Below are 19,971 nucleotides of genomic sequence, written 5' to 3' on the forward strand. Positions count from 1 at the left end.
AAGATACGGTTATACAGCAGGGACATTTCAGATTGGTTCTGGCTACCCAGAATTTGAATATGGACTCAGGGAACCCTGCGGAGGAGGAGGCAGAGGCCACCAGTAGACCTTAACCTTCCCAGGCTCCTGAACCAGAGCTTGTGACCCAGGACCCCCATTCCCTCTGCCATCAGATGCACCAGCTGGAAGGAATGAGTAAACTGGGCTCCACAGCTTGGAGATGAGAGAAATTCTCTCCAGGGACTATTGCAGGGACCCAAGGCAGCAGCGTCAGTGCTGGTGGCATTGGTCACCTGGCAATAGCAAGGGTTCTCCCACTGGGTTATCTCTGTCTTATTAGTGGCCAGGGGCCCCAAATCTGGTTCCTCAGCCTACTCATTGATTCTGTTAACTCTTCAATGTCTTTTATTTTTATTAGCAAACAGTAATTGCATAAGGTAATTGGTTCCATTATGTTCAAAATCCTTTAAAAAAAAATAACCCTTCTATGCTTAACCCAACAGATAGAACCCAGGCCTGGGTTCAGTCCCTGCTTTTAGGAGTTAAATCACTTCAGGTGCCATGTCTCTGTTTCCCTATGTGTAATATGAGGATAGCCTAGGTTTCTGTCATTGGATGAGCTAAAATTAGGCACCAGTACAGACGTACGGAGGTTCAGGGTGATAGAGTGAACCGTGAAGGCACTAAGTTGGCTCTGTCCTGGAGTTTGTATGTGTGACCTTGCCCAAATCCCTTCTGGAAACAGCCTCTGCAAGAGACCAGTCAAGGCTCAGACCTGCCCTCCCACACCTGTCCCATATATCCTGAGAGTTGCCAGATGCCTCATCCCCACCACGCCTGCTACTCTCCCGGGCTGATTCCTGACCACCTCTGCTCTTGCTTCTCTATCCTCACCCCAGTGCCTCGGAGCCGGCACAGCCTCCACGGCGCTCACTCACTTCCTGTGTGCCCTGTCTCCCTGTTTGTCAATCCCAATATCCAAGGCCACTTGCATAGGGGTCCTCCTCTGCTCTCAGAGCCTTTGCTCCACTACAGGACTGCGGGAATCATGATCTCACCCCTCTTCTTTCTCCTGAGGACTGGGGTGATCCCAGCTTAGCTACTCTACTCAGGAGTCTGCCCAGACTCCCTCCTGCACTGATGGGGACACCCTCTCCAGTGCTATGCCATCTTCAGCCCTCTATACCCCTCTGGTCACATCAGATTTTCTCCTACTCCCTAAGTCACATCACTCATGGGTCTCCAGGCACAAAGCAGAGCCCATCTGTAGGTCTTACTCTTCTCAACCTGGAAAGCCTTCCTTCTACCTACCAAACATCCACTGCCAAGTCCTGCCTGCCCCAGAAGTGCAGCTCAGAGGGCTGAGTCCGCTCTGATCCTTAGGTGCTCCCTGCAGATGGACTGTGTCACTCCTAGAGAGAGTGCTGTCATGGATTAAGAGTGAAGACTGTGGGTTCCTGACTGTCTGGTGCCTCATCCTTGGGTTCTCATCTGCAACCTGTGGGTGTTAGGAAGGCATAGGTAGGATTAAGAATGTGGATAGCAAGCTCTCTTAGTGAGGTCCTGCACCTGGACAGTGATTAGTATTTAGTGGTTCTGTGGCAGGTCCTCTGTGCTCAGCTAAGTTAAAAGAGCTCAGGGGCTGCTGGTGACACTGCTCTCCCCACTGGGTGACTACTGCTCTTGGAAGAGCCATGCTGGGGAAGGAGGTTGTGGCACAGTGAGGTTAGAGGATCAAGAGCGCAAGCTCTTCCCTCAGGCTTCCCAGGGAGTAGTTTGCTATCTCTATCCTTCCTAAAGAATCTCTCTGAGAAGGCAAATGGGAGGAGGAAGCAGGTGGAGGCCAGAGGGACATTAACTAGCCATTTCCAGACCACCATTGCCTTGCCTCTTTCCACCTGGACTGACTGTGCTTTTTAGGACCCAGCTACCTCAATGGTGCTGCTCCACCCGAGCTCCACACTGCCCACGAGCTACAGTGCGGGCAGGACTTTGGCCCAAATGAAGCAAATTGTTCATTAGACACCAGAGGCTAATTGCTACTGCATTTACCAATCTCCGTGGTGCCCTGATCTTTTTGCAGCTTCTCATTTAACTTGATGCCAGGGGGTATGTGCTGTCCCTGCTCCTACCCTTCACACTGCCCCTGGCTTGTCCCTGAAAGGTAATTATCACTCTGTATTCATCTGTCTGCTACAATCGTGAGCGAGGGCCTCAGAAGAGTGTGGATGCTGTGGCTGGCACATAGTAGGCATTCAAGGAATTGGTTGTGAAATGCTGTGGCGAACTCTGCTTTGAAGGAGAGAGCCAGGCCCTGCCTTGAGCAGATGGAGGTCCCAGGCTGGTTGGAGAGAACAGGGTTGGAGGCCAAGCTCCTTCAGGACTGATGGAGGAGCCAAGCCACCATTCAGACATGGAGAAGACCTAGTGGGATGTAGGGGCTAAAGACAAAGAGTCTGCCATGCAGTCTCAGGGTTGCTGTGCTGGTGGGTATGGCTGGAGAATGGAGGTGGCTCAAGGTGGGCCAGCCATTGCTACATCCACAGCCTCACACAGACCTCGCGCCTAGCTCCCACTGCACCTGCAGGAAGACACAGGTCCACATACCTCTACACACAGTTTTTGTGACTGAGAACTGGGAGGGAGCTGGTAGTCATTCCTCCTCTTGCATACATCATAGGTCCTCCACACACTCTCCCTAGAATCAGAGTCCAGACTGTACCACCCCATTTGAAGGCTGTGTAACTACAGCCCTTTTATTTGCTGTCTTCTTCTCACATACTCCTGATCCAGATGCCACACTTTACCTGTACCTGCTCAGGAATAACCACAGGCTCCTGGCTCCAGACATCAGGTTGGAGAACAGGTGACACCCCGCACCCTCTGGCTCCCCGGCACCTAGGCTGTGCAAGATCCGCAATAAATGTGCTCACCCTGTTTTTCTTGTCTGCTGACATCTCCTCTCCGGTAGTAAAGGAGTCGGACTATCTCAGCTACAAGGTGGTTTCAGGCTTTGTAGCCTGAGCATCTATCTGCACATCGGGTCCCGTTTCGGAAGGGGTAAGCATCGGATAAACAGCGACAGGCCTTAGGAGCAACTTCAGGCTAGGAGCAAATAGTGCCGGAGAGCAGGAAGTATTTCCATCGCCCTCGCTCGGTTCCCTCCGCATGTAGCTGGGGAACTGTAGGCAAAGCCCGGCCCTACCGAGGACAGAAGTCCTCTAGTGGCAGGGTCCGAAGGCGCGCCCCCCTCCACATTGAAGCAGTCTTCGAGGCAAGTGATACAAGCCTCAGCTCTCCCACGCAGGGTCCTGAGCCCTCCCCGCTTCCCTGGAGACCCGCGCCGAGGGCACTCACGGCTCGTGTTGTACTTGATGCCATTGAAGTACTCGGGGCAAGGTCTCTCCACCAGGGTTCCGACGGCGCTCTGCGGCCAGCACGTCCCGATTTGGTCCAGGGTTGTGTTGCACACCGTGTAGGGACCTGGCGAAGGAAGGAGCCAGGGAGTGGGGCTCAGCGTGGTCGCCCGGGGCGCGCGCGGGGTGCGCCTGGCCTTCGGGGCGCCGCGCCGGCCGGGGACCGGGGCCCGCGACCCCCAGGTCGGCTCGCCTTCCGCCTACCCTCGGGGTCCCGGGGCAGCCCCAGGCCGTCCCAGAGCAGCTCTTCGGCCACCGCCAGGCTGCAGTTGGCCTCCAGCAGGCTGTGGAGCAGCGCCGCGTCCATGGTGCGCTGGAGCCGCGCGCAGCGGGAGTGGGAGTGCGCGCCCCGCGTGGCGGCGAGGGCGAGGGCGGCCCGGACACCTCGCCCGCCCGGCCCTGCCGCAGCTGCGGGGCGTCGCGCACGACCGCCCGGGTCCACGGAAAGGAGCCTCGGAGCGCACGGAACTGCGGGCCACCACTGCTCAGTCGCGGCCAATGGCGGCTCCGGGGCGGGGCTGCGGCCGGGCGGCTCCTCCCGGCGGGGCTCGGCCTCCAGACCGGCCCGAGCGCCCCGGCCGCCTAGATAGCGCCTCTCGCGCCCCGGCTCTCTGCCATCCGCGAAGACGGCGGGGCTGGCGAACTAGAACCTGGAGTGGCGGAATGAGGAACCAGGATCTTAGACCCCAGCGAAGAGCGCCCGCCGAGGAGCTCACGGCAGCCTCCTGCCCCGAGGGCTGTTACCAGCTGAAGTTGGACAGCTCTAACCCTGACTTTCTTTCTCCCCTGAGAGAGGACACTGGAGCGGGCCAGGGATGGACTGTCAGTCTACGTGGAGATTTGCGCCCTGGAAAATGTCTTTTAGGCTTTGGGACGGGAATGAATTGAAGGGGTCCTGAGGGAAGCGGGGGGGGGGGGTGGAGAGAGAGAGAGAGAGGGAGCGAGCGAGCGCATATCAATGGGACTGCCTGAATGGGTGAAAACCTATGACAGGGTGAAGGGTGGGTGGCTTTCAGCAGGAGCCAAGGACATTACTAGGTCTCACACTGGGTGACCAACTTGCCATTTAATGAGATGTTTGAAGGCTGGGGGAGAAATGGGTTAAGCTTATCTGGAAGACTTCAAACACCCACCTCAGTGCTAGAGCCCTTGGCACCAGAGAGAGGTTTGATTAAAGAAGGAAGGAGCCCCGCCCACCTTCAGTAGGTGTGGGGGGCATGACTTCTGTGGAGGATCCCCTAGCATTGGCTGGGATTTGCTGGGCCTACCCCATCAGAATGAGCAGGGTGGGACTTTCCCACCCAAGCTTGCCAAGTGGGCACAAGCTCAAGGCCCATAGCAGTGAGCGTGCTCTCACTCCGGCTGGGTTCTGCTCCTGCCTCTGTCTCTGTGCCATGCTGGAGTCTTGCGTTCTGGGGCTTTCTCCACCAGAGAAATGTTCTCAGAGGTCACTCTTGGCCTGCAGAGTCTGTTTCTTGTGGTTCCAGATCCAGTTCTGGCCCCCTCTTGTCTCCACTGGAAACCAAAGATGCCAGGGAAGACCAAGAGCACCGCAAAGCATCCCCGCGCTCTGAGCAGGGAAAGATGGAGAGCAGGCCAGCCCCCAGCTTGGGTATTAATGTAGCTGCCCCTCAGACAGAGCTCGTAGCTAGTGAGAAAGCAGGGAGGGCAGGGCTGAGCCCCCGAATCTCTCCAGGGCCAGCCAACGGCAGGGGCAGCACACAGAGCTGCTACCCAGGTCTGTCCTCTGCCTCCTGAATGGACGGTTGGGGCCCTGGCTCAGCTCTGGGTAGCTGCTGAGACCAAGGTGCCTGGGTCTCCATAAAACACAGTGTTGGATAGGATGAGTCTTGATCCCACCTGACACTGCTGACCCCAGCCCTAGGCAAAGTCTGGCCCCCAGTTCTCAGATTGAGCTGTACTACTCAGAGTCCCACAGCACCAGAGCATGGCTGGCTGGGTTTGCCTGTGTTTTACTGGGAGACAAACTTCACAAAGGAGAGCCCTTCACACCCCATCACAGTGAAGATGATGGGAAATCAGGCCAGGCTTAGGGCACTAATATTGCTTATCGCCAGGGCTCCAGCTCAGAGGGCCCAGAGCATGTCTAAGGAAGGGGTAAGCGAGCAGTGAGCTGAGGACAAGGACCTGCCATTTTACATGCAGACTTCTGCATCTGGAAGACGCAGCTAGCTCATCTAGAAGGACACGCTTAACACAGTTAACCTCTGGGAAGTGACCAGTTCAGTGGCAAGGCCAATGGGCACTCTGTAACTTAAATGTATGAACACCCAAGACCCCTAGGCTCTCAGGATGTGAACTTGTTTCTTCAAGGTCTCATGATTACAGGTACAACTGTCTATCACTCAAGATGTGGCAGAGGGGAAGCTGGAAAAGGTAGCAGTTCTAGAACAAATTGTTTTTACAGTTCACCTTACAGTTAGCAAATAGCTAAATAATGAAAAAACTGGAAAGAAACAACACTTTCCTCAGATTACAATCAACTGCAATATGAAAAAAGGCTCACGCTGTTTTGCTTACTAAATACACCGAGTGGACAGAGGCTCTGGGAGGGATGGAGAGATGGGACTATGGGCCAGCCCTGTCCCAGACCCGGGCCAGGCATGGGGGAAGAAGTGCCTGAGAAGGCTGTGTGTCCCTGGACAGTAAGATTAAGGACAGTTGGCAAATAGGTGCTGGGGAATGCCCTGTATGTCACAAGCCACCTGCAATGAGGCTGATGCCTTTGGTGCCCTGTGTCTCCAGGTTAGGGTCATCTCTGATGGTAGCTCTGATGGCAACAGGCATTTGTTGTGTTTTGTTTTATTTTATTTATCAGAGAGGAAGATAGAATGGACATACTGGGGCCCCTAGTCACTGCAAACGAATTCCAGCCACATGTGCCACTATGTGCATCTGGCTGTTGTGGATACTGGAGGATTGAACCTGGGTCCTTTGCTTCACAGGCAGGTGCCTTAGCTGCTAAGCCATCTCTCCAGCCCCAGCAGTGGACATTTCTAAGATCACTCACACATGGCATTAATGGGCCAGCAGATCCCCACAGAGTAACATTCTAGTATAAACATCTGTCGCAGCCATGCCACACGTTTTCATCCACCCCTCACCTCACCTGGCTAAATATTTGCAGGGATGGTGTGCCATTGCTTCTCTGAGGAGCTATCTATCCTCTGTGAGGCTGTGCCACTTGCCATAGGGAATCTATGTGGGCAGAGCTGGGGCCAAGTCATGAGGTCTCCTGGAACTTAGGGAGAGGTGTGCCTCCCTGTGATGCTCAGGCCTGTTCTAGCCCTACCCCTACCCTTTCCGGACAGAGGAGGTAGCTTGGTGTTGCGATTATGTCATCTTCCTTCCAAGAGTGGTTCTGCATGACCCCAGGGTACAGCTCCTTTGGCATTGCAAGAAAGACTGTTCAGCATGGCCTCTCCTCATCTTCTCCCTCCTAATGAATGAGAACACCTTGTCCTTCCTGGAGCCCTCAGCATCTTTGCTACATGGAGAATGCCCAGCCAGTTCTGCACTTCAGCCCAGCCTGTCCTCTTCCTTCAAACACACAGCTATCCTCATACCTTCTCTATTCCCTCTGCCCCAGCTATGCCCCTGTGAGCTCTATTTGCAGGAGCTGGTTTAGGTCTCACCAAGGGTGCTGGGGTTTCTACTGTTTCCTCTATCAACCCAAGGCTCCAGAAGGCAGGTCTTGATCACTAATTGTCCCCAGTATCCCTAGCTCCCATCAGAATGCTCCAGGAGCAGACTCAGACATCACTGTGGAAAGAGCAAGTGCCTTGACCACAGGGCTGGGTAAGGCCAGGGCTCTGTCTCCCTGGCCAGACTGTTTCTTTGACTAGCCTTGGTGGTGTGCACATGTGTGTGCACACCCATATGTGTGCATGTGCTGGACAGGAGAGTTCCTTCAAGGGATCCTTAGACACCCCTGGACCCTTATATTATTTGTGGATAGAACAAGTAACAACCTATTATTTTCTCAAATATATGTAAATGTATTTGCGATAAATAAAATAGAAATATTCCACTAAAAGCCTGCCTGAAGTCAGCATTGCTTTCTGGACTGTGTGTGTGTTTTTCATTTATTTGGACTACAGCAGCATACAACCTAATTGGTCAGAGTCTTTGATTCATGGTTTATTGTCTTTATTAGCCCACACATATCCTAACTTTATTTTCTTTCATGGAAGTTTATACATATAGTAACTGTAATGAGCCAACCACCCAATTTAGAACTGGACATTACCAATCATGTATGTATTTCCCCAGGGAGAATATTGTCTCAAATGTTGTATTTACCATTCTCCTGCTCTCGTTTTGTCAGTTTTCTTGTGTCTAAAAATAGCTTTTGGCTTTGTTTTTTGATTTTTTTTGAACTTTGTTAAATCGTCATGCATCCGCTCAACCAGTGGGCACAGAGAAGGAGACACTCGCATGTGGAGACCCAGAAATGCTTTCTGAGCCACCGTCCACCTCGGCAGTGGCTAGTGAGGGGTGATGTGTCCTCACGGTGGCTGCTAGGCAGCGTCACCAACGACGCTTAATGGTGTGGGGAATTGTTCACTATAATAACTAGAGGAAAACAAAGGTTATGAAACTATGGACACAGATGCATCCCAGTTCTGTAAAAAAGTAATACAAAATCAGAAAAACAAAAAATCTCAAAAAGTAACTCCTATGGGAAATGAGGCATTAACAAAACTTCTGGGCTGTGGGATTATAAGCTCTTATTGTCTTCTTTGATCTAAAAGAATTTCCACTAAATCATATATTATCATTAGTAATAATAATAATGTAGGTGCCTTTTGTCAGCAGATAAATGATATTATCAATTGTCAGGGGAGTGAAGACCCTCTCCAGTGGTCTCAGTGGGGACAGATGTCCTCTGCAGCAGTCACAGGAGGAAGGGTGGGCCACTTGTCATGGGAAAGGGAGGTGACAGAGGGCAGGGACGCTGTGAGGGGCAGCAGAATGGTCTGGGGGTCGGAGGTCTGCAGGGCTGGTCCCGTGAGCCATAGCAGGCGCCCCAAGCCATGGGGAGCCTTCACACACCCCAACCCTCCTTCCCTTCTGCTCCTGTGTAGGACCACGATGCAGGCAGGCCTGAGAACAGCACCCTTCTGCGCTGGGAGCAGCCTTCCCCAACACTGTGAATCACCGCTGGAACTCTCCCAGGGTCAGGCCCTGGCCCGGCTGCTGCTTCCCGGGCATTATCAGTGTGATGCCGGTAGCCACAGCAACCGGAGATGGCTTTGCACCTTCTGCCAGCCTCACCTCTCACCTGAGGTGACAGCAGAGGGTTCCCCTCCTCCTTGGGCTCTGGAATACCAGCCTGGCCAACTTCCTTTGGGTGCCCATGCAGGGACAAAAGGAACAGCCTCCCAGTCAAACCCTTTGTCACTGATGAAGAGCCCAAGGCTAAATAGGGAAGGGGCTCCCTTGAAGACCACCATAACCCAGGGACCACGGCGGAAGTGCTCTGTGTGCCATACCACTGGGCTTTGTACCACCAGGCCATGGGCCTTCCCTCTCTCCTGGGCCTGCTGCAGGCTGGGGGGCAAACATACCTGAGAGGTGGATGAGTGCTACAGTCATGTGGCAGTACTGCTCCAGAAGTGCCCACAGGGCCTGGTCCTTGGGCGCCTGGCCCGGTCTGGCTACCTAAGGGGGCAGGGATAGGGATCAGAGGCTAGGCCCTGCTGGTCATTGACAGCACATACCTGTCACTCACCCCTCACTCCTCTTGTCTCTATAGCACAGAGAGGGAACTGAGATGCCTGACCCCATGTGGAGTGCCCCAAAAGCCACAGAAGTGACAGTGTCACCTATGGGACAGGAGTCTGATCTGCTATTTCTCAGCCCAAAGCTGGTTCCTCTTCCACAGGATGGGATGTGCCTGAGGTAGCACCCTGTTTTCTGTCCACAAAGCCTCCAGCAAGTATCACCAGGATACCTACTGCATGGGATCCCGGCTGGGGACCCTGTGGTGTCTTTCAGGCCAGGTAGACAGCCCCTAGACCTCAGTGGAGTACAGGGAGGGAAAGATTGCAGGTTTCAGCTTACTTTTCCTGTCCTAGATAGACAGATGGAGACACAAAGGGCCCCAGGTTAAACATGCCTTGGGCAGACCAGAGGGCTCCCTGGAAGAGGAGAGAATTGGAAGATACTGGGAAGGAAGGGTGAGTAGGAGAAGGGAGAGAGACTGCCTTGTCAACTCAGACACTCAGGGAGCAGACATGACTGCTGCAAAAGCAGCAATCCAACCCAAAGACCCCATGTCCTAGCAAGGGCACCAGAGCGGGGGCTAGGCACAGGGGTGTAAGGTGGATATGGGCACAGCTGCCCTGGAAGGAACCATTCTCTGGTGAGAAGGACGGCTTGGGGCCAGCTTCACTGAGGATGCTCGCGTGCCTCACGGAGGAGGTCATGCTGAAGTGCGGCGGCTGCCTCCTTCGCTGAGGGCTTTCCAATTCGACAGCACAGAAGGCGCAAAGGGAGAGAGGCTGCAAGCGCATGACTTAAGACTGAACTAAAATTCTACCCTTGCCCCTCATCCCTCCCAAGCCCACAGCTTCTCCTACCTTCCTACAGGGAGTGTGCGTGGATGGACACTGTGTGTAGATGCACATGGCGTGTGGCTTTGGGGTTCCTCTCAGCCCTGGCGATTCTGATTCTGAGGTTCCAGGATGTGCTGCTGTGCCAGCAGGCAGCCCTCTTTCTCGTAACTGTCAGAGTTCCTTCCCTGGCAGCTGGTCCATGTTTGTCCATGATGTCCCCAGGCGCCGAAGTCCTTAAACATCATGTTCCTGCATCAGGCCCTGTCCACTTCCTGTGCTGGGACTGAGGCTGCACGTGCTCGGCCTCCGGGGTTGGCCTGGAGCTGCTGTACCACGTGCTCAGAGGGAGAGCGCTGCCGCTGCCCTGGGAGCCCAGCGTGGCCGCGCCACCTCCCGGCCAACTCTCACAGGCAAACTGCTGCACTGGGAACCCTGGGACCTTCTATTGCAGCCCTGTGTGCTGAAGGAGATGCCGTACAGGGGTGTAGTGTGTGTGTGCACACACACGTACTTTGTGTATTATGTTGCTCTAAGGGGCTTTCTAGGCATCTGAAGGGCCCGACTGGCTGGTTGAGGAGCCTTCCTGCCCTGACTGGGCTGCGGAAGAGAGGAATACTCTGGACCCTGGGGTCTTCAGGAAGAATTCTCAGATCCCACCCTCTCCTGGATCTGGGCAAGGGAGGGCATCAGCCTATCACCTCCCTTTGTGGCTACCTCACTGAGAAGCAGCTGGCAAGGCCGTCATAGTAGTGACAGGCTCCCACCGAGTCTAGCCTGGGGAGGCAAGAGCTGATGTTGTGGATCTCAGGCAGGTCTAGACTTCACACTGCAGATGCTAGCTCCTTTCTCCAAAGCCCTACTGCAAAATTTGGGCCCCCAGGTGGTCTTCTTGACCCTGGTGGGTTACCTGCCACCTGCTCTGAGGCCCCAGTGCAGATGAAGGCACCTTCCCTAGGGCTTGACTCAGAAGCTTGGCCTCAAGCTACCCTGGGTCTTCTGCTGAGCAGAGTGCGGTGGGGGTGGGCACAGGTGAGCTCTGCTCAGCCTGGAGATGGTCCTTGGGCCTGGGTAAGATACAGGAGCAGGAGGGAGTGGGTTCTTCAGAGCCTGGCTCTGTTCCCATAACTTCCCACACCAGTGCAAAGGAAGTCAGGAAAGGATCTGGTCCTCTTGCAGGTGCTTTGACTCACATCAAGCCCACAGTATATCCTACAAATTATCCTATTTTGGGCAGAGCTCCTGTGGCAGCAGAGAAGGGTAGGTGGGAGGGAGGAGGAAGGGCAGCTTCTGTCTGTAGGAAGCACAGGATCTAATCCAGTGTACCAAGAATGTCAGGGACACGTCATGAGTAGCATGAGGGACCTCTGAGACACCCCTGCCTTCAGGTTCTGGGGGAGGCTACTTCTATGCTGTGTGGCCTTGGTAAAACTACTGAACCTCTCTGGACCTTCAACTTCTCATCCTAAGCCCCTCTAATAAACATGGGGCCCCTGAGGGTGTGGCCTCTGCCTCCCTCAAAGCTGGGCTTAGAGCTGAGTCCAGAGGGGGAGAGCACTGGGACTAAGGGTAGAGTGGATGGTGCAAGGAGGAGAGAGGGACCCCATGGTAGGACTGGAATGAGCAGAGACTCAAGGTCCAGAGTCCACTTGGGCCAGCAGAACCTGGGTTGGAGATGCCATTCGGGAATAGAAAGAGGTGGCGGAGAGGAGGATGCTTTTCTGCTTAGTGAGTACTTGCTGTGTGCTAGACGTGGTTCTAAACCCAGAGCACAGGACAGCTCATTTTCTCCTGGCCACAGCCTCTGAAGCAGATATGTGTGAATAATTCTGCTTTGCAGGGGAGGCGCCTGAGGCCCAGAGAGGTGAAGTTACCTGCCAAGGCCCCACAGCAGGTAAGAGACAGAGCAGCATTTGGGTCCAGATAGTGTGACAGGCCTGGTCTCATACATAAGAGGAAGTGAAGGCCTGAGGTTCACAGAGGCTGAGAGGCTGAGAGGACGACCCCAAACCATGTGCCTGTGGTGCCCAGTTGCCCGTAAGTAAGAAGCACCTCTGCCCACTAGGAGTGGTGGAGAGACCTCATGGGCAGAACCTGCATCACAGGAGGCAGGTCCAGCCAGCCAGGCAAGCTCTCTAGCAATAAGAAATTTATAATCTGTAACCTCTGAGCCCCTGTGGCTACATTGCGATGTTGGGATATGAAAAGAAATCTATATTTGTTCTTGGTTCCTAGTTGGTAACACAGAGCTCCTGAATGCCTCGTAGTTAACCCTGTGGTGAATACATCTTTCCCTCTAATGTGGCTCTTCTTGGGGGCAGTCCTGAAAGAAGGGCACTCTGTGTTGCCAGGTAGGTCCCCAGGTGTGTAGCAGCCCCATTCTGCCCCACGTCTCGGTCTCTTCAGTTGCATTCTTTGTCACGTCCTCCATATCACACCGGACCAGGACCAGGACCTTTCTCTATGGCTATCTGTTCTAACCTAGTACTGGATCCAGGTTCAGATAGGGATTGCAGGGGACTTGGATCTGCTACTTGCACTAGGTCCCTTGGTGTGATACTAGATCGGAGAAGCTTTCAGCTCTGTGCCCCCTCCAGGGAGACAGTGAAATAATGAAACAGAATTGTAGGAGCCTAGGTGGTGTCTCTGAGGGACAGGAAACCTGCTTGTTGTGTAGAGAATAAGAGTGTCTTCTTTGGCCAACACCCTCTATTCTGATCGGCAGGCTCAACTTGTTCACTGCTCTTGGCTGTCCTTTGGAGCCTTGACGGCTGCCTTTATCCCCCTCAAGCACAAGCCCCACTGCAGCCCAGGGTCCACGTCTGTGTCCACAAAGCCTGACATGGCAAGTGCTCAACAAATGTATGCTATGCTAGCTGATGTATGCTAGGCAACTGAGTGACTGACTGAAAGAGTAGTGATACCACACCCCCAATTCTGGGAGCTCTAATTTAGGCTTTCCCTGCTCCTCAGAGTTCCTTCTCTCATGTGTCCGGCCAAGGGTAGTCTATGTGGGGGCATAGGCACTGGCTGCTGCCGCCTCCACCACGAAGCTGTCACCTCAGAAGGCAGAAGTAGAGGCCATGGCACGGGAAGAGGTGGGCACCAGAGCCCGGCCTTCAGCTGCTCTTTCTCTGTCTGGGCCCTGGCCAGACAGAATCTGTGTCCCAGCATAGGTGCCACCTCACAGGAGCCAGGGGGTCTAACCTAGCCTATTCTTCCTGGACCTGGTGACAAGGTCCTCTATATTTAGCCCTCTGTCTAAGCCTGGGAGATTTACATACCTCAGGGCCTGCTGGTCTGGACTGGGGACTAGCTCCTCCCTGCCTCTGCTGCCCAAGGTCAGGGAAGGATCTAGGGAGGGGCATGCTCTTCTACTTTGGGAGATCATTCAGTGTGTCCACTGAGCAGGGCTCAGGGGTCAGTCAGGGAAAGGAGCTGGAGTGGGGAGAGAGGAAAGAGGAGAATAAGGAAGAGGAGGAGGGATGGAGAAAGGGAAAGAGAAGAGAGTGAGGAGGAGGGTATGGAGAACAGGGTGGGGCGAGAAAAGAAGGCAGAGTCCAGATCCCACCAGATGCACTGGAGGCAACGACGGAGGTGCACTTGATAAGGAGGAAGCGAGAAACTGGTCTCCTGTGAAGAATGGAGGCAATTATTTCTGGCACTTGGGGACCCATTACCTGAAGGGGAGACTCTAAATGTTCAGTCATAGCTCACAGGAGGTAGACCTCACTTGAGGACCCTGGGACCCCAGGCTACCTTCCAACCCCAGCATCTCTGCTTTAGCTCCATTGGCCCCTCTTCTTAAGATGTCTAGGATGCTTCCCTTACAGTCCCAAGTCTGCCTTCCTCACCCGCTGTAGGAGGCTGTAGGAGTTCCAGCCTCTTCATCCTGCTTCTTGTTTGAGAGCTGCTAGAGCCCCTCCCCTCGGTCCCTCTCCCTTACCTGAAGCCTTGCCACACAAGTGGGGGTGGGGAGCAGAGAAAAAGGGCAGCAGGCCCTGGGGCAGGCAGATCACTTGGTGTGAAAGTCTCTCCCTAATTGTCACACATTTAATGTCCACCTTGCCTAACAGGCATCCTCCTTTTGACTTCTTGTGCATCTGTCTGTGGCAAAGGGCGGAGAGCAACTCACTTCTCCCACCTTGCAGATGTGAAACAGCATCTTCAAAAGTCAGAATTTTGAATAAAATCATTTTAGACAAACTGGCTGAGGAATCCTTAAGATGTTTTCAATTAGATGAAGTAGCAAACGACAGTGAAGAGGCTATGGAACCGTCCAGTCCATCCCAAAGCTCTAAAATTCAAGACTTCCGAGTCAAGCGGAACTAAGTAGGAGTGCCCACAGACAAACTGCCTTAGATAAAACACTTAAACCCAAGCAAAATGGCAAAGGCAAGAGTCTAAATTAGCTGATTAGGTTAGAAAACACTCAAAAGGGAGCTGAATTTGGGGAAAAATCATAAATTAGATAATGGAACTTCAAAGAAATGGCCTTCAGCGGACCTGCAGGACAAGCTGTGGGGTTGCAAAAGGTGGGGTGTGCAGCCGGGGCCGCGCGTGGAGAGAGCTGACACGCTAAAGGGCTCAGACGATTACAGCTCGCAGACACAGCCCCAGATTTCCCTGCGGTTCCTCCTTTATGCTGGGGCAAGAGGAAGAGTGCTGTCCTGAGACCTGAGGGAGAGCATCCCTGTCCCCAGGTGAGGTACTGGACCTGACCAGGAAGGTCCCAGCTCTTGTGGTCTTCAAAGAAAGGCAGACAAATTGCCTGAATGGTTAGAACACATCTTTATTCAAAATGCTGAGAACCAGAAGTGTTTCAAATTGTAGTTTTCCCAAAGTTTGGAATATTTATGAACTTTACTGGCTAAACACCTATCATCCAAAAATTTGAAATACTAAAACAAGTTTTGCTTAAAAAGATTTGGGGTTTGGAATATTTCTTCTGGATGACTAAATTTGTCTGAACCTCTACTTCTAGTTATTTTCCTCTTTTAAAATGTTTTAAACTTTATTTATTTATTTGAGAGAGACAGGAGGGAAGAGAGGCAGAGAGAGGGAGAGAATGGGCACAACAGTGCCTCCAGCCACTGCAAACGAACTCCAGATGCATGCTCCCTCTTGTGCGTCTGGCTTATGTGGGTTCTGGGGAATGGAACCAAGGTCCTTTGGCTTTGCAGGCAGACTCCTTAACCTCTAAGCCATCTCTCCAGCACCCTCCCCTTTTTTTCTTCAAATTTTTCAAGGAGGAGTCTCACTCTGGCCCAGGCTGAGGATGGAGTCTCAGGGTGGCCTCGAAGTCACTGAGATCCTCCTAACTGTCTCCCGAGTGCTAGGATTAAAGGTGTGGGCCACCACACCCAGCTTACTTCTAATTCTTGAATCTGCACCCGGCACCATGGCTGGTGCCATCTCCTAGTGGCCTCTCAAAGCCCAGGAGGGCAAACCACAGCACCAGGCCAAAGCTGTCAGTGTCCTCAGGGCTCTGGGGTGTGGGCTAGGTGCTCTTCCTGCCTCCCTCCTGCTGGACCTTTTTTTTTTAAACTTTATTTATTTATTTATTTGAGAGCGACAGACACAGAGAGAAAGACAGATAGAGGGAGAGAGAGAGAATGAGCAGGGCTTCCAGCCTCTGCAAACGAACTCCAGACGCGTGCGCCCCCTTGTGCATCTGGCTAACGTGGGACCTGGGGAACTGAGCCTCGAACCGGAGTCCTTAGGCTTCACTGGCAAGCGCTTAACCGCTAAGCCATCTCTCCAGCCCTCCTGCTGGACCTTTCACAGTCCCTCATGTGTATAGGGCTCCAGTGCCTTTGGGAAGCTATCACACAGATCTCCTCGGGGCTGGGGCCCCAAGCTTGGCGTTGTTGGCCTCCCCAGCCCTCCTCTGGGACCCATGTCCATGCTTCTTGCCTTCCTCTGCCACCAGAGTCCTCAACTTCCTGTCAGGGGCTCTGGCACCCTGTTACGCTTTCCTGCAGACCCATTTTGCAGAGGCTATAAGTGCACATCATTTCTTTGCCATTCTCCCTGCCACAGCCCCTTCTGGCTATGGCTCCACCAGGGCAGAATCCCTGGTTCCCGTTGCTGAGTCCTCACCCCATGGGCCCTTGTTAAATCTGGGTTGGCTAAGCCAGAGGGCTGCAAGCCAGGTTCCCAGCTGCCTTTCTTCCCCACTGCTGCTCAGTTCTCATTTCCCAGTGAGCCCAAATCTCAGAATAGTTGGCCAAGGACCCAGAACTCAATCCTAGTACTGAGAAGGCCCAGGCGGAGGGTGGAGCGTGGGGTCAGAAAGAGCAAAGCTTGTTTGCTTTGCAGCTGAGTGACTCTGGGAAGGAGCTCAGCATGTCTGTCTGGGAACGATAAGAAAGCAAGGCCTGGGCTGGCCCTGGAGGAAGCCAAGCCCCCAGGGTCTTCAGTTCTGATGACCCCAGAACTCAGTGTGCCCTGTCTCCCACTCTGCCTGGGCTGTGGAGCCACAGCTGTAAGCCCTTGCCACCTTGGCCAGCTGGCAGCAGGGTCATGGGGCAAGGCACTTTCATCCCAACCCTGGACTCTTGCAGCAAACATGGATCTGAGAATGGGGACCCATCATAAAAGCCCCGCCAGCCTGTGGTGCACAGGTGAGTGGGTGAGCCCACTCCACAGCCTCCATCATCCCTAAATAAAGCCCATCATTTTACTCAAAGGACCTGGCTGTCCATATGGACTGTCCACACCTCAGCTGGTACCCACCTCCTAGCTCTGCCCAGGCCCCCAGGGAGGGGCGGTTTTCCCCTGTGTACTGATGTCTGTTGTGCTGAGCTCTTTCAATGTCAGCACTGTGCCTCAGGGTTCTGCAAGTCAACCATATTTAGAAAGCATGTTCCTGATGAAGAAACTGAGGTTGGGAAAGTTTGTTGAAGAGGTCACACATTAATAGGCAATGCCAGGAGTTGGATGGGTTCTGAAGGCAAAGCCATGGTGCCTGTGGTAGTGGATGGTCACTCCATGTCTGTGGAGTGGTTGTTGGATGAATCAGTTCTTGCACATCTAGGGACACTAGAGCCCAGGACACTGTCCCTGAGGCTGCTCTATGTTACATGGGGCAGGGCAAGGCCTCATGACTTCTATCCTGGCTCTGTTACTTGGCACCATTTAACATTTTTTCATTAGAAGTATGACCTGGACAGGTTACCTTGCTCTCTATGCCTCATTTTCCCCATCGGTAAAATGGGGAGAGAGTTGAAGACAAATGTCCCCCGTGCCATGTTTGGGAATCACCCCTACCCCAGGCCCTCATTTCCTCAGCGCCTCTCTAGCTTTCCTCAGGTGGAAGACGACTGGGCCAGGAAAGGGCAGAGATTGGTTTTCTGTGGCACCTCTCTGCCAGTAGCTCCTTAGATATTGGGACTGCCTAGTGTCAGGAATGGTGGGGACAGGAAGCAGTGGGTAGGGACAGCTCTCTGGTGGTCTGCTGGGGAAAGGGTGGAAAAGGGAGTTAAGGGGCATCAGGGTTAAGCGGGGAGGGCTGTGTGGGAAAGAAGAGACTGGCCAGTGGATAGAGAATTTCCAGGCAGGAGGAAAGACCAGGTCCTGGGCACTAGGTTCCACCACAGAGCCCTCTGCTCCCAAACCCAGGGTCACTTCCTCACCCTATGGGGTGTTAGTTTCACTGCTCCTCCCAGCGCCCCTCACTCAAAGGCACCCGGGCCACCAAGTCCTGAACCTCCCCCACCCCCACTGCCCTGTGGTACAGAGAGAGCTCTGCTGCCTTCACCTCATCCTCCGGCCTCCCCACCTCGCCCACACACTTACGTGGAACAGAGGCAATAGGCAGAGCAGACAGAGGAGCTGGGGAAGAAGGCCCAGGGTCCCCATGGGACACCTCCGGTCTTAGGGGCTAGGGAAGTGCTGGAGAGCCACCCGGCTTGCCCCTCCCCCAGGCCTGGCCCTGCACGGGCACTCTCCTCCTTCCTCCCCCAGGGCAGTGTTGACACCGCCCACAGCCCCCCCTTCCAGGTTATTTATAACCGGAGCTGGGCCGCAGTTTAGCAGGCAGCACCTAGGGGTCACAAGCCAGCCCACAGAGGAGAAGCTAATTCCGAGCTGCAGCCCCTGAGGATGGGGAGCATGGAGTAGTGGACGGGAGGAGGCTGAGGACTCAAGGGGACTGCCTGAGGCCATCTGGGCCAGAACTTTCCAACACTGGGCAGGTTACAATTATCTGGGAACTTTGAACTGGCATCTAAGCCTAGAGGGAGAAGAGATCTACAAGTGAATGTAACAGTTTTGGACGGTTTGGGCAAAGGGGATGTGGGTGTGATTTGGATCACTGTACACATTTTCTATACATTTGAAATTGTGTAGAAATAAAATAATTAAACACAGGAAGTAAGGAAAGCAGTGAAAGCAAATATAGCAAGTGAGGGGGTACCTGGAAAGTGAGACCCCAGGGTGGGATGAGAGCCAGGGTCCTAGTGCGAGGCAGGGCTGAGCAGCTCTGCTGTCACCCGGGCACAGGCGAGTCTCTTAGCAACCAGGGCAGCCTGTGGCGAGGCTCCTAACAGGTGGGTCTTCCTGTAGAGGGTTAAAAGCTTAAGGGGTTGTCCTTAGGCTCTGAGGGGAAGGCATTTGAGGAATGTGATTAAGGGGGCACAGGCTTTTCCTGGAGGTGCAGCCAGCATGGGACAGCCCAAGTTCAAGAAACTCAAGACTCCCTGTGTGCTCTGGTCTCTGTGCCCAAGACACGTTGTCTGTCTTTCAGGACCTTCTTTACCCTCACTCCAAGCAACTTTCCTACCTGTTCCTGTTCCGTTCCCACTTCCCCCTCTGCTCCAGCTGGAGAATTCTGCCTCTCAGCAGTTCGGGCTGTTGTCTAATTACCCTTCACGGAAGAATGTGCTCCTTTGTCTTCTCTTCCCGCTCCCTTCTCCTTGGCGTAGAGCTTGGCCCCAGTAGTTGGAAGCACTGTGGAAAAAGCTGAGAAAGAGCTGACCAGATGTCTCATTTATTTGGAGGTGACAAGGTGGAACCCACTTCCCAAGCCCAGGATGGGAAGTGGCTTTACTAGACCCAGCCAGGTGAGTTATTCAGAGAGGGCACCTATGGGAGGTGAGGCCTCAGGGGGTCTGGTGAGCTGGCTAGGTTCTGAAGGGGAGAGTAGACTAGACTAGAAGGGAGCTGGCATTTCTGTTGAGTCCCTTTGCAGAGCATACTAGTGAGCCACCTCACAGTGGGCACTAAGGTCAAAGAGTGCCTGAAGGCCAGCTTCACAGCCTGTAAAGGGGAAGAGAAAGGAAAGAGGGGCACCGTGGGAGCTCTGGGGTAAGTAACTTTTTAAGAGGACCTGGGTAGCTAAGGATGAGATAGAGGACTTCCAGGCCCATGTTGAAGGGCTCAGGCTGATGAAGAAAAAGAGAACCCCCCCGCCCCCGTTCTAGTTGGGAAAGTCAAGGCAGACTGGGGAGGAGCTGGGCCAGGGCAGGCAGACTAGAGCCTAGTCTGAATCTGGCTGGGTGGAGATGCCATAGAGGACAGATCTCTACAGCTCTGGGGGTATCTATGTAGTACACGTGGTGTTCAGCAGATTCCTCCCTGGCAGGGCATCTCTGTAGTGACCTCAGTCACTTGGCTGCTGTAACACGATGCTACATACTGGGTGCTCATCAACAGACAGTTCCTCAAGGTTCTTGGGCCTTGGAACTCTAATATGGGGCTGCAGTGTTCAGTACCAATGAAGGCCCTCTTAGTCTGTAGCAGGCTGCCTTTATGCTATGTCCTCTCACAGAGAGAGGGTCTCTGGTCTTCTCTTCTTAGCAGAGCACAGATTTTATTTTGGGACCCTCTTTCACGACCTCATCTTGCCTGGATGCCTCTCAAGGACCCTGTTTCAAAATGCAGTTACAGCTTCGATGTATGAACTGGGGAGGGGCCATGGATGCATTCATTCCTCAGCAATGCTCTTGCTTTGTCTTTCCTGTGTTTCCAAGTAG

The 19,971-nt window shown here is 53.7% G+C and overlaps 2 protein-coding genes across 4 annotated transcripts in view; both read right to left on the bottom strand.

The window, feature by feature from the left end:
* Crhr2 (corticotropin releasing hormone receptor 2) overlaps window positions 1-17,864 on the bottom strand; it is a 41,868-nt gene extending 24,004 nt beyond the window's left edge. For 2 of the 3 annotated variants that reach the window (XM_045135899.1, XM_045135898.1), the window contains exons 1-2: window positions 3,621-3,723; window positions 3,358-3,483 (exon numbers count right to left, since the gene is read on the bottom strand). In XM_045135899.1, coding sequence (XP_044991834.1) covers window positions 3,358-3,483; window positions 3,621-3,723 — 229 coding nt within the window. Of the gene's footprint in view, window positions 1-3,357; window positions 3,484-3,620; window positions 3,724-9,007; window positions 9,102-17,794 lie in introns of those variants that run through there. The other variant, XM_004652635.2, reaches the window with a different exon arrangement.
* Window positions 17,865-18,453: 589 nt separating this feature from the next.
* Inmt (indolethylamine N-methyltransferase) overlaps window positions 18,454-19,971 on the bottom strand; it is a 94,271-nt gene continuing 92,753 nt past the window's right edge. The window contains 1 exon segment of the mRNA XM_045135654.1: window positions 18,454-18,556. Coding sequence (XP_044991589.1) covers window positions 18,454-18,556 — 103 coding nt within the window.

This window comes from Jaculus jaculus, chromosome 16 (assembly GCF_020740685.1).
Source record: "Jaculus jaculus isolate mJacJac1 chromosome 16, mJacJac1.mat.Y.cur, whole genome shotgun sequence".
NCBI classification, from domain to species: domain Eukaryota; kingdom Metazoa; phylum Chordata; class Mammalia; order Rodentia; family Dipodidae; genus Jaculus; species Jaculus jaculus.